We start from the raw sequence: 13,978 nt of genomic DNA on the forward strand, positions 1-13,978 counted from the left end.
CCTAGCCATCGAGAAAGGCCGCCATAGGCAGACCTGGCTCCCAAGCGAAGACAGACTATGCACCCACTGCACACAAGATGAGGTGGAAACCGAGCTCCACTTCTTAACAACCTGCCCACTATACCAAGACATCAGAGACATATACTTCCCACAAATTGCAAACACCCAAAGAGACTTTGAAAACATGGACAATAACTCAAAACTCCCATACCTACTGGGAGAAATACAAGAATGTGAAATAAAGCCCATTTGAATTGAAGAGTGAGAGATAGAGAGAGCATGTCTGTGTGTGTGTTAGAAAGAGAGAGATAGAGAGAGAGCATGTCTGTTTGTGTGTGTGTGCGGACAGCAGACCCACAGGTGCGAAGCTACTATTTTCTGACGCGCGGACATCCGCGGAGTCTGCTCTGTGTACAGTCTGCTCGACTATGGGAGCGCCTTTAGAGAGAGAGCATGTATGTGTGTGTGTTAGACAGTTTTAGAGAGAGAGAGAGAGAAAGAGAGAGAGAGAGAGAGAGAGAGAGAGAGAGAGAGAGAGAGAGAGAGAGAGAGAGAGAGAGCTCAACGGCGGGAATAGAATAGGTTGCATGAACTCACCATAACGCAGTATCAATGGCAAAGTTGGAAGGAGCCTTTCCGTGGAGATGAAAAGTACCAGTCCCTTGGGAGTCCTAGTTTATCTGCCACACGTTAGCACTCGATAACTTAGCAATTAACTAAAGGCAGGGACGCGTAACTAGCGTTAGCTAATGCTAGCTAGCTAGCGTTAGCTAACAATAGCTAGCGAACTAGCGTTACGCTAGCTAGCTAACGCTAGCTAACTAGCGTTAGCTAACGCTAGTTACGCATCCCTGCCTTTAGCAAATTGCTACTAGTACTAGCCGACATAGCTATAGCCTGACTGAAGGTTCTTCTAACATGCAACAACTTTCATCTTCAGTCCATCTGCCGAACATCCTCTTCGTCTTGGCAAAGTTGGCATAACCATCATACTTGGTATTGATAACAAGTTTATGGCACACAATGTAATTTCTTCTGCTCCATGCTGCTTTTGAAAAGACATCCACTCGCTCCTCTGAATAGTGCTGAATAGATCCTGTACCTCGTGGGTCCGGGAAGAGCCCGGAAACACTATTCTAAAATCTGTAGAGCAGCAGAGCCGCAGAAACCGGAACACTGCAGTCTGCAGAGCCGCAGAGGCAGGAACAAGTCAGACACATTCTACAAACGTGTCTAATGTGAAATATATAAGCATATAAGCAAAACTAGATTTTAGGTCTGTGATGAAAAAGGGCCTCGCGGGAAGGGGGGCCTCGCAAAAAAAAGAAAAAAAAATTATTTTTATTTTTATTTATTTTTGTGCGAGGCCCGCCTTCCCGCGAGGCCCTGTGCGACTCGCACACCCCCTGAGGCGGCCCTGGTCAACATAGATGTAAACACGCCAATATAGAAAATATAATCTCATCAGATCTGTCATCAGAGAAGAAAGAATGACACCGGTTTACTGTCCAACGGACGACAGAGTAGCAGACACTATGAGGAAACCTGTTCCAAATTAAAATTGAAGGGATTTGCAAGGGTCATGTTTAATGTGAAAGTATTGACTGTCATACCCTGTTGATGTTTTTGGATTATATTATCTCCTTTGTAGAATGTTTTTCCAAGAAGTTATCCAGTATGCTAAACCCTAAGTGGGAGTGTTGAAGGCAGAGGTTCTGTGTAGGATTGTTAGTAACTGTCTTTTACACTAGTAACTGTCTAACTGCATATATAACTGTTTCCACTAGAGGGCGCTCTAGGCGGAGACACTCAGGAACACCACCAGGTGGCGAGTATAAATAGAGGTGTCTCCTCCCACTTCTTTCTCTTTCCCCCAGTCTCTCAGTGAGAGAAGACCTGTAGTGCTCTGCCATGTGAATAATAAACCATGCCAGTTAAGGCTCAAGATAGAAACCATGCCTCTTGACCACATTATTGTCGCCCTATAGCCGAATTCTGTTAACACTATTCTTCTCTGTTAAGGGATTACCATATATACATATTGTTGGCCTTTAGGCAATTTTTGCCACTGTTTCCCCGTGACGGGCGCTTCAAAGAAGGTTCGCGGCCCGCAGCCAAAGGAAAACGATCAGAGCCCCTCTTCCGTTGGTGACGGGGAGAGGAGTGATCGCGAGCTGTTCGCGGCAGAATGACGACGGCTTGTATCTTCCAAAGCCGAGTACATCCAACATGGCCGATCCCTCGGCCGCCAAGGCTGTCGGCCTTGTGGACCCCTGTTGACTCTCCGCCCAGGGTACCACTGGCGGGGGAAACATGGCCGCCTGTCGAGGGCCTCGCCACAGTCGCTGACGAGGCCGTGCTCCAACCTCTGGCTGCATAGCGTGAGGCGGTGTGGGACCTAGATCAACAACCGCCTGCGTCTCCTTTCTTCTTCCCCAAGAGGAGATTGCTCCAACCAGAAATGCCTATTAACAAGCGTTGATAGCATCCTAATCCTCCCCACAGTTATAGCTTGCGACTGAGTCAAGATCTTTATAACACCAAAAACATGCAAAACAATTTCAGCGTCGGCTGGTCCTGTAGCCCCACTACCCGACGCTAATGTGGACAGAAAAACCGTCAGCTGAGCCACAACACTGGCCGCCGCTAAATTCCATCCTGCAGCAGTATAGCTCTCATCAGTCCATACTGCCACCTTCCGGGCCGACTCGCTCTCAAGCGTCGGCCGGGTGGGACACCGTTCAACCCCGCCGGGGCACAGGATCGATGCTACCTGGCTACTTAGTCACCCGTAAAAAGGGTAAATAGGACTCAGCAAAACCCCCCACATTAGCTACCGACTGACCTTCATCAATGAACCGGTTAAGAGGAGGGAAAAGCGGCAACATCCCACGGCGGGGAACATTAGAACAGTGACCCAGCATTGTAGCATTAGCATTAGCATTAGTGTTAGCAGCGCGCTCCAGGATCGCTTGGAAATCGTCCACTTTAGGAGAACGTTCACCAAAACATCCCGCCCCTGGCGCCGACACACAACTCGGTTGTGTAACAAAACAACCAGCATTACTAACACTAGCATCAATGCCTGATGACACAGGGCCTACCTGTGTACGAGCCACCTCGATAGCCAAACCTCGCACGCTGTCCCTCGATCTGCTGCCACAAGACGAGGAAACATCAGAATAGACCCGACGTGTCGTTAGAACATGCCGCGAAGATTCCAGGGGTAAGCAAATCTCCGGTAAGCACTCAATATTACGCAATTTCTTGAAACTTTTCATGACAACTATTTGCATAGGGTGCACGCATCCGCTATGATGGAAACGAAAATAGAGGAAGAGCGAGTGGTGACCACGCCTAGTACTATATAGTACATCACTAGGGCGGGGCCTGGCAGGTGCTGGGTGTATTTGTTTTTATTCGTTGATGGAGTACACTAGGTACATGAGATGAGGTATATCTCGGTATGGCGTAAGAGCGGGACGCGATGCCAGTACGAGTATATAACTACTGGTAGATTCCTAAATAAAGCTCAGTGTTAACTACTGGTAGATTCCTAAATAAAGCTCAGTGTTAACGTTAGGTTATGACTATAACCAAGTTCTGTTAGTATAGCGACGCTCGGCATCGCTCTCTGCACTATCTCGCATATGTGCACGCGCACTGAATAAAGACCACAATGTACCTTTAATCCCAATATTCGTCTGACCACACCCCTATCAGCTTACCCATATAAGCAGGGGTGGGGCCACCCACTCGCCTCCTTCCCAAGCTTTCGCCACAAGGCGAGGTCAAAGGCTGCAGCGGCGTCGGATGCCGAGCGTCGCTATACTAACAGAACTTGGTTATAGTCATAACCTAACGTTCTGTATCGTATCGGTCTCGCTCGGCATCGCTCTCTGCACAAGGGAGGCCGAGCGAGAGCCAACGGCCGACAAATACACCCCGCTGACAGCCCCCCACAAACCATCAGAACAGGGAGGGCCGAGCCCCCCCGACCCCCCCTAATGGAGGGCATCCCCCCTATTAGGGGCTTCACGGGAGGGCGACGGACCCGACCGTGCGAAGAGGCACTCAAGCAACTCAACGCACAGGACATTGTGGTCTTTATTCAGTGCGCGTGCACCGTGCACATATGCGAGATAGTGCAGAGAGCGATGCCGAGCGAGAGCGATACGATACAGAACTATAGATTCCTAAATAAAGCTCAGTGTTAACTACAGGTAGATTCCTCTTTCGAATGGCAGGGTTAAATCTGGATTTAGTCATTTCCTTTCGGTTTTACGATAAATAAATAATAAATAAATTCTTATTTTCGGTAAATCGTATAAAACTTTGATAAAAATGAAAATATACACTTTGACTGCTGTTTTGATATGGTTATGGTCTTTACTCTTGGCTAAAATAAATAAATAAAAAAAACATTAACTCTTAACCCATTCTCCGCTGATGACGTGTGAACACGTCATTCTCCGCCATGCGTTATCTGCCAATGACGGCTTACGGCGTCTTTGACATCAATATTTCATATTTTCGTCATGGTAGTCACATTTCACCCACAGAGTCTTGGCTGGTGCTGTAGAACTCCGCTCAACTCTGCAACGCTTCAATACCGCCACCTGGTGGCCGATCGGCGAGTTGCCAAAACCGGAAGTGGCCGGAAGTGCTTGGTCCGTCCCCTATTCCGTCCGGCCACTCGTTATCGCTCCCGGGACTCCATCCAGACACCGTGGATATCGATTTGTTGCCATAACTCAATAAACAACATGATTTGGACGTATATTAGTATTATACAACCCGGAAATGGATCGCATCGATCAACATCCCATAATAGCAATCTTTTTGCTCCACTCTCATCACCCAACGGTAAGAGGAGACTGGGGTGAGTTTCAGCGTTTTTCTTTACCATTTTTGATACAAACTGCTCTGATCTATATATCACCGATACTACATAAATGATTTAACGTCGGCCACGGAATTATAAGCGACCCCCCCCCCCCTCCCGTCAACCGCAGATGATCAGTCAACACGTCTAGGACCATGTACAGTTGAAATTTGAAACTGCATTTGATGATCTAATATATGTATTTATGGCTATATCTCACGTTCTATGAAATACTGCAGAAAACGATAAAAACATATTTATATTCTAGACCGTATTATTGTATGAATGAAAAAGTAAAACGTTCCTACATCCTGAACGATAGATAATTGATGTTGAATGGGCCATAGTAATGTCAATTTAGCAATACAATTTAAAAAGTTATAGGCCTGCAAAGAAGGTGAACATTGTCGTATTCGATTTAAAGAGAATAATCATTCAGGACGAGGAAATTACGTTAAGTTGTTTATTGCAACATTAAGCATGAGTGTGACTCCATCCACGGCTAGCAGCCAACTGACTGTCAGGACCCCTTGTGCAGGTATACATAACAGGAAGGTGCGCCTGGCGCGCCTGTCGTAAATGACATATTCAAGGCATGAATATTACATCCTCCTTCTTTTAAAGAAAGCTTTATAAGCTATGAACATAGATTGAAATAAAGAAAAATGTGCAATACTCTGTAAGAATTTCTTTGTAAACATTAACCATGTGCGTTACACTGTGTCAGGACCAGGCAATGTAAACAGGTAAGCATTAATATGTTAAACATAAAAATATAGATTCTTGTATCAAAGGCATTACAGTTCGTATTGTGTGCACTCTTATTCTGGAAAGTCTGCTTGAATATTTGAACACTTCAGCTGTGAATAAGGTATGTATTCAAAGCTTATATTATCGTGTGTCTCACAACTCTTACCATATGTAGCTCTTATTCATAGAAGTAACCTGCTAACAAAATGGGAGCATACTGACAAGTAAACAGGTAAGTAAGTCATAAATTTCAGCACACATAGTAAGTCATCCATTTCAGTATACATTAATATAAGTTACATTTCACCACCCCTTTTTTTTCTTTTTCAATGGGGTATAACGTTATGTTATAATAGGGCAGCGATCCGCCTACACCCTGTACATTCACAGGTCTAGTACGTCCCGAGGCTTCACTGCTTGGCCGGACCTGGTGTAGTATGAAGCTGAGTTCGCTTCTGAGTCCTCTGACAGTTCAGGGGCGTTGGTGTCCGGTGGTTGATCGACGCTTTCTGGACCTGGCAGACCGTCGCTGTCCTGGAAGTGTTCCTCTTTTGTGTCCCTCAGGTGCCTGCGGTTGCGGCGGTATTCGCGTCCATCTTGGGTGCGAACGTGGTATGACCGCGCAGTGTCGGCTGGTTGTATGACTACTGCTGGCCTCCAGCGTCCATACTCTTGGAGCCTGACAGATTCACCACAGTGTAGTGGGGGCAGTGGTCTAGCTGACCTGTCATAGTATTTCTTCTGGTGCTGTTGTCTCTGCACTCGCTTGTCATGTCCATCTTTGGGGCTGACTACCCCTGGCCGCAGCTGTTGGTTGGTGCTCGGGAGGGTTGAGCGCAGCCTGCGGCTCATCAACAGCTCTGCCGGCGATTTGAAGTTGTCGACTGGGGTGTTACGATACTCAAGGAGGCTTAGGTAAGGGTCTCTTCCGTCTGCTTTAGCCTTGTCCATGAGTGATTTTGCTGTATTTACGGTTCTCTCCGCTAGTCCGTTGCTCTGCGGATAATGTGGGCTCGACGTGACGTGTGTAAACTCCCACGACTTGGCGAATGCCTTGAACTCTTTAGACTTGTATTGTGGTCCATTGTCTGAGACAATAGTCTCTGGGACGCCATGCCTGGCACAGGCTGCCTTTAGCTTGTGGACTACAGCTGCCGATGTGGTGCTGTGAAGTCTGTCTAGTTCGAAGAACCTGCTGTAATAGTCGACGGTCACAACGTAGTCCTGGTTGTTCCAGTTGAAGAGATCTGTCCCTACCACCTGCCAGGGACGGTCTGGGATACGATGAGGCATCATGGGCTTCTTGGTGTTTGATGGGCGGCGCACTTGACATATTGAGCACTTTTCCACGACTTGCTCTATATGTTTACCCATTCCAGGCCAGAACATGATGTCTCGTGCTCTCAGTTTGCATTTTTCCATGCCCATGTGGCCTGCATGGATCTTGATCAGCATCTCTCCTCTGAGTCTGGTAGGGATGACTATTTTCTCCCCTTTGAAAATGATTCCATTCGTTTTGGATAGTTCATCTCGGTGGTTCCAGTATTCAGTGATGTTCTGGGGGCATTGTTTTCTTTCCTCAGGCCATCCCTCCATGATAGCCCGGCTAAGCAGCTTGAGCTGTTTGTCATTGTCTGTTGTTTCTCTGATCTCCTGTAGCCTGTCGTCGTGTACAGGTAGGCTGTTGTACACCATGTGTACCTGAAGGTCCATCCCTTCACTGAGTCCGTCGTTGTGAGAGGTGAGTGATTTCCTGGACAGCGTGTCAGCAACTGGGATGTCTTTCCCAGGGCGGTGCACGATCATGAAGTTGTACTTGTGTAGTTGTAGTATCATCCTCTGTAACCTCGGTGGAGCTGCGGCGATCGGCTTCTTCATGATCGACTCCAGGGGCTTATGGTCAGATTGCACCACAACATGGCGACCGTAGGCATATTGGTGGAAGCGTTTGAATCCATAAAGGACTGCGTACATCTCCTTTTCGATTTGTGCGTAGTTGACCTTGCTGTCTGTGAGTGATCTGGATGCGTAGCAAATGGGCCTTCCTTCCTGCATCAGCACAGCACCCAGACCATACTTTGATGCGTCCACTTGCAAGCTGAGCTCCTTTTCCGGGTCAAAGTAAATGAGGACTGGCCCCAGTTCACTGGTGAGTATGTCTTTCATCTTCTGGAATGCAGCATCGTGCTGCCCGTCCCACAGGAACTCATTCGATTGCTTTAGTAACTGTCTCATGGGTGCGTTGATCTCGGAGAGGCTTGGGGCGAATTTTGCCAGGTAGTTGACCATACCTAGCACGGTCTCCAGTTCTGCACGGCTCTTTGGCGCCTCCATCTCCTTGATGGCAGCTATCTTGCCTGGGTCAGGCTTCATGCCGTCAGCTGAAAGGACGTGCCCGAAGTAGCTCACTTCGGTGGCTCCGATGGTGCACTTGTCTGCGTTGAGCCGAACGCCTCTCTCCCGTGATCTCTCTAACATTGCATGTAGATTCTTGTCGTGCTCCTCTCTGGTCGCGCCATAGACAAGGATGTCGTCTATTATAGCTGCTACTCCGTTCAGTCCCTCGTATGTCTCGTCGATTTTCCGTTGGAATTCGTCCTGAGCAGAGGCGAGTCCAAACGGTAATCGTAGGAATCTGTATCGTCCAAACGGTGTGTTGAACGTCGTCAGCTTCGATGATTCTGTAGAGAGCTTGATGGACCAGTATCCCAACCTTGCATCCAGTACGCTGAAATAGCGTGCGCCTGTTAGTCTGGGTGTGATGTCCTCCAGTGTCGGCAGAGGGTAGTGCGGGCGCTTGATAGCCTTGTTTAGCTCCTTAGGGTCCAAACATACTCTGAGCTTGCCTGTGCGTGGTTTCTCAACAATGACCAGTGCACTGACCCACTCCGTTGGTTCAATGACTTTAGCGATGATCTGTGTGTCTTCCATATTCTGTAGCTCCTTTTTCAGTCGGCTACGCAGGGCGATCGGTGTCCTTCTCAGTGGGCAGACTACTGGCGTGGCGTCTGGGTCTACTATGTAAAAGTCTAACAGCATGTCACGCTCTTTGTATTTACACTTTAACGTGCATGTGCCCTTTACTACTAGTTTCTCTCCACCATATCCTGTCAGTCTGCGTGAAGTAGGCTGTATTTTGCGTTTATCTTGCAAACTGTGATACTCTCTCAAAGGAATTACATTTACTTGTGCACCTGTGTCTAGCTTAAATTTAAGCTCTGTGCCCTGTTTTCCTATTTGTATGTCTGCGAAAGCTTGTTCTGTCTCATCAAACCGTCTGTCTGTCACGGTGTCTACATACAGTTCGTCTGACTCTTCGCCTGACTCAGAGCGCATGCTAATCTCGTGTACTGACTTTTTCTGGAAACTACCGGCCCTGCAAACTTTAGCAAAGTGGTTCCATTTTCCGCATTTCGTGCATTGTTTCCCTCTAGCTGCACAGTTATCTCCTTCCTTGTGTGCTCTGCTCCCACAGTATCCACAGTTCCTTCGTGTGTCTGTGTCGCTCGCTCTGTTCGCTCTCTCTGTCCACTCTGTTCTGGGGCGGTACCTCTGTGCGGCATTCTTCTGTTCATGTCTGTGCACCTTGTGCACGAGCTGCTCATGCGCGCTCATGCGCTGCTCATGTTCCCTCGGTTGCGCACAGAACAGATGATACAACTTGTCTCATCCTTCCAGTCGGGAGATCAAGCAACCCCCCACCTACAGGGCTTGTATTTGGTTGTCGGTATCCTATTATTATGCAAAGTCTAGGTGATAAGTGCCGGCGGCCGGGGTATACGGCGCAACGAGTCATTTTTGTGTGGCCGGCCGGCACTTATCACCTAGACTTTGCATAATAATAGGATGCGCGTACTTCTGCCTCAGTGACGAAGCCCAAACGTCGTTTGACCGCGTATGCCCAGCACTGCACCCCTGCCTTTCAGGTGACAAAATCCGTTCAGCGGTTCTCGAGTTACATGCCAATATGTGAGGCGTGCGCCAAAGTACACATTACCACCCCCAACTCCCGGGGCTCTTGCTCCGTCAATCATTTGGCGATCTCGAACATTCTTGGACAGGATTGTAGCCAATGAGTGTGGCTTTCCAATGATACCCCATAATATGATAATTGGAGATCTAATACGGTCTCTATTGATCGATATATGATAAAGAAAAGCAGGGTCCCCCATTTGGGGGACCTACAGGCTTAACAGGTTGACTAAATGTAAATGTAAATGTAAAGTGAAATACGCCTTTAAACGACTAGTAGCACTTGGTTAGCAGTGTCATTTTGTGTAATTAAAACACATTTACAGTAAAATTCTGCATTTCTATATACACAGCAGCCAATTATGTTGACGCACTACATCGTTTTGGGAGGGCAGAGAAGTGAAAATATCCTAAGGTAGTCCCCCCCCAAAAAAGGCAGAGTGCACCTTTAATGTCCATTCACTCAGTTATGTAGCTTAGTTTGAGTTATTGCGCTACAATTATTTTCTTATTACATCATAAGTTGTTTCTAAAGTCAACATACTACTTATTACAGTGTGATGTGGGCCACCTCTGGTAATGTTGGTCTTCTTCCATTCATGCCAATCATTTTAATTCAGATTGAACTGAAAGGACAGAGAGAAGGGCAGAGCGAAAGATAATGGAGAAACCATCATTTTGATTTAATGTATCAAATTCATTATTTATAGTAAATCACTAGTTGTTTGTTTCTTCAAAGTTTCCAAATGGATGCAAATGTATTTCAATTTTATTTTCCTTGCCTTGGCAATATAGCCTAAGTGTGTTTCCTGTCAATAAAGCCTTTTTGAATTTGAATTTGAACCAAAGAGAAGCACACAGAGTCAGATGGGAGCGAGAGAGAGAGAGAGAGAGAGAGAGAGAGAGAGAGAGAAAGAGAGAGAGAGAGAAATACACAGAGATATAGAGACAGAGAAAAGAAAGAGATAGAGAGAGAGAGAGCGAGAGAGGGAGAGAGAGACTGATGGTGAGATAGAGAGAGAGAGAGAGAGAGAGAGAGAGAGGTGTTACCTAATTACGATCAAATGACCGCTTCCATTCATGCGCCTCTCTAACAGCTCGTTCAGAGCACCCTGCAGCAGGCCTCCGTGGGGTTACCATGGCAATGGAGGGCCCCTCTGCCTGTCACCCAACAAAACAAGCAGCCCTTAAGGTGACCCAGTGTCACCCAAGAGGACCTGGGGAACAATACCTCGGCACGTGCTCACTCAGCGACCCCCCCCCCCCCCACACACGCACAGGAAGTTATGTCATGTTGATTGAAAGGATGTGGGTCTTACTACACTGAGGTTGAATGAGATGGAGAGTGGAGCATCTGTTTGATTTCTACATGACAAAGTAAGTCCTCTTGTAGTAGATAAGCGGCCTGTTCTAGAGATGAATTATAAAAGAAGTGCCATATGTGTGTGTGTGTGTGTGTGTGTGTGTGTGTGTGTGTGTGTGTGTGTGTGTGTGTGTGTGTGTGTGTGTGTGTGTGTGTGTGTGTGTGTGTGTGTGTGTGTGTGTGTGTGTGTGTGTGTGTGTGCGTGCATGCACTTGTGTGCGTGTGTGAGTGAAAAACACTTGAAAGCACACCTTAGAACTAAGTGTTTGGGTCATTGCAGGGCTGAAGGGGGGGTATAAGCAGTGGCCCCACCAGGGAAGCTGTCAGCTCACCTTCCACCTCTCCTCCTGAGGGACATCAATCAATAAGCCTGATCAATAGCTAATCCATACACACTGACACAGGCCTCCCACAACAAGCTTCCTCTAGCTATGGAAGCCTGCTGCACAGTCGCTCTCAGGGGCAACACATTCAACAATGACAGCTTTGCCTGAAGCTATACTTTACACACTGATAGTGTGGGAAATTAATCATCAGTTTATATGTACTGATGCAACATAATTCATAGACATTTATTATAGTGTGTATGAACTTATATTGTATCTTCATAACATTAAGACTATACAAAGATTGTTCTGTGTGCAGAAAGTGACAGGATGTCTCCATAAGATGCAAGCACCCTGCTTGAATAACCACAACCCATCTGTAACCATGACAATAGGTCAATAGGTTCAATTCCAGGGTACAGGAGAATATAAAACCACAACCCGTCTGTAACCATAACAATAGGCTCAATTCAAGTGTACAGGAGAATGAACTCGATTATCTACACACACACACACACACACACACACACACACACACACACACACACACACACACACACACACACACACACACACACACACACACACACACACACACACGCACGCGCGCGCGCGCACCGTGACTCACGCACGCAAGCTCGCACGCACACACACACACACGCGTTAACTTCAGGCACACAAAAGACAAGATACCCATAAACGCACATGCACCCACAAAAAAGTAAGAACCTTAGGCATATCACACCTACACATATTTGACTAGCATATTCCAAAGGCCATTAGGTGATTTGACTGACAATTTTCATTTCATATCAGTCTACGAAATTTGTCATTCATCATTTTATACAAACATATTAGTTTTCATTAGTGGTCAGCCAACGTTGACCACAATAGACCGTTTTGGATATGGAGTAGGATTAAAAATACAATTATAATTACACTATTGAAATGATGACATGTTAATGCTGTTATGTAGATTATATGATTAAGGGAATGGGGTTTTCGACCAAACCATCTGGCGCAAGAGGCCATGCATCAAATGCTCGAGTCGTGACACTGACAGAGCGGATTGGTCGGATGATCGAATCATTTGTCAAATGGGTTCAGCTGCACTCAGCAGAGGTAGAATGAACTAAGGCTCGAGGGGTATAGGCTTTATGAAAAAGTTGACAACAAACAAGGCAAACAACCAACAACTACCATTACAGGTCACTGCGGGTGTCGATAACTTGTGCCACACCACACATCATGGTGAGGGGGCGCGCGATCAACAGAAGACTGTAATTTCAGCACCACGGACAGCTCCGCCAACAAAAAGTCCTCGCCACACAATCCCCATCTATGATTTCTGAGATCTTATCAACGATTCTGTTCGAACGACGATTAGTATATCAACGTAAGCATTGGTGGTGCAAATGATTTACAATTTAAACCAAAACGAACGAGGGAATCATGTCCAAGGGCACTGAGTTCATGTTGACAGCTTTAAACATGGAGTTGATCTTCGACCACAGGTTGACACTTGGCAGTTTTTACTGATCGCGTGTCAACTGATATCGTTATTCAATAATGAAAATATCCGTGTCAAAACATTGAGATAGTCATCCATTGAGTGCCCCCAGGCACCAGCACTTCTTACTTTGTCTATTCCAAATGACACGGACACCCCCTATCGGTGATATATGGACGTGCACCATCTCTTTCAACATCTGCCTCTTTTGGCCACCAAACCATGCACTTACATGCAGGTAATATCGTTCTACTCCCAATAGAAGTTGTTGCGCCTATAACACTGAACTGAGCACGTCATTAACAATAGACAAACTAAATATTGGTGGAACCGCCGATGGTCCTAAGTGGATTATTTGGATACGGATGTACAATTGCAATAGCAAACAAGAACGGAGTTTGGTTTGTATAGTCAATATAGCCTATCTACAGCTACAAGGTGAAAATAAGGCATATTCCCTTTTTCATGATCAGAATCAAAAACATTTCACAAGCCTAGTGACAACAGTGCAAAGAAATACACATTTCTACAGGTCCATTTTAACCAGACACAGACGCTTCACAAACAGTTTTTTCCCTACAGCAGTCCGAACACTAAACACCCTGGCCCGCCCCCCTTCGCACAGACGGGCAAGCATCCGTCACTGACTGACACTGTTACATGTGACTGTCCTGTATGCAGGGACGTGCACAGGACTTTAGAGGGGCAGGTGCTCAAAGGCTGAAAAGGGCACTACACTTGTGTGTATATATTAAGCGAGCGCGCGTAGTGCGCAAGCGCGATTTTCAAGTGCCCTTTTCGGGCGGGGGGCCCCCTTTTTATGCTTTTTGTGGGGTTTTGGTGATCAAATATTGAACTATAATAATCAGTGCAGGAGCTCACTTATCCTTGAAAGACACTTTTATCACTGACTTAAAAGGCCCATACATCTCCATAAATGTTCAGGGGGGAGGGAATAAGTGCTTACCCTACAGACCCCAAGAAGTGCTGTATATTCTGTATTGTTTAATATAAATGCATTTTTTATTCCAATCCCGATTTGTATTTGAGATTCCCAAATCCCATCGGACATGACTTCTTTGTGTCCCTCAATGAGTGTAATACCAGCATTCAACAGCGGTTTCTATCATGATCATCATCACCACCCACGCTATGCATAAAATATAGAGGTC

General features: G+C 46.5%; 1 protein-coding gene across 1 annotated transcript in view; it reads right to left on the reverse strand.

Moving 5' to 3' along the window:
- LOC311226537 (protein lin-28 homolog A-like) overlaps window positions 1–7,924 on the reverse strand; it is a gene marked incomplete at both ends in the record, with an annotated part of 118,332 nt that extends 110,408 nt beyond the window's left edge. The window contains one exon of the mRNA XM_084311957.1: window positions 7,708–7,924. Coding sequence (XP_084168083.1) covers window positions 7,708–7,924 — 217 coding nt within the window. The remainder of the gene's footprint in view (window positions 1–7,707) is intronic.
- Window positions 7,925–13,978: the final 6,054 nt, after the last annotated feature.

This window comes from Notolepis coatsorum (genome assembly GCF_963971535.1).
Source record: "Notolepis coatsorum genome assembly, chromosome: 4".
NCBI lineage: Eukaryota > Metazoa > Chordata > Actinopteri > Aulopiformes > Paralepididae > Notolepis > Notolepis coatsorum.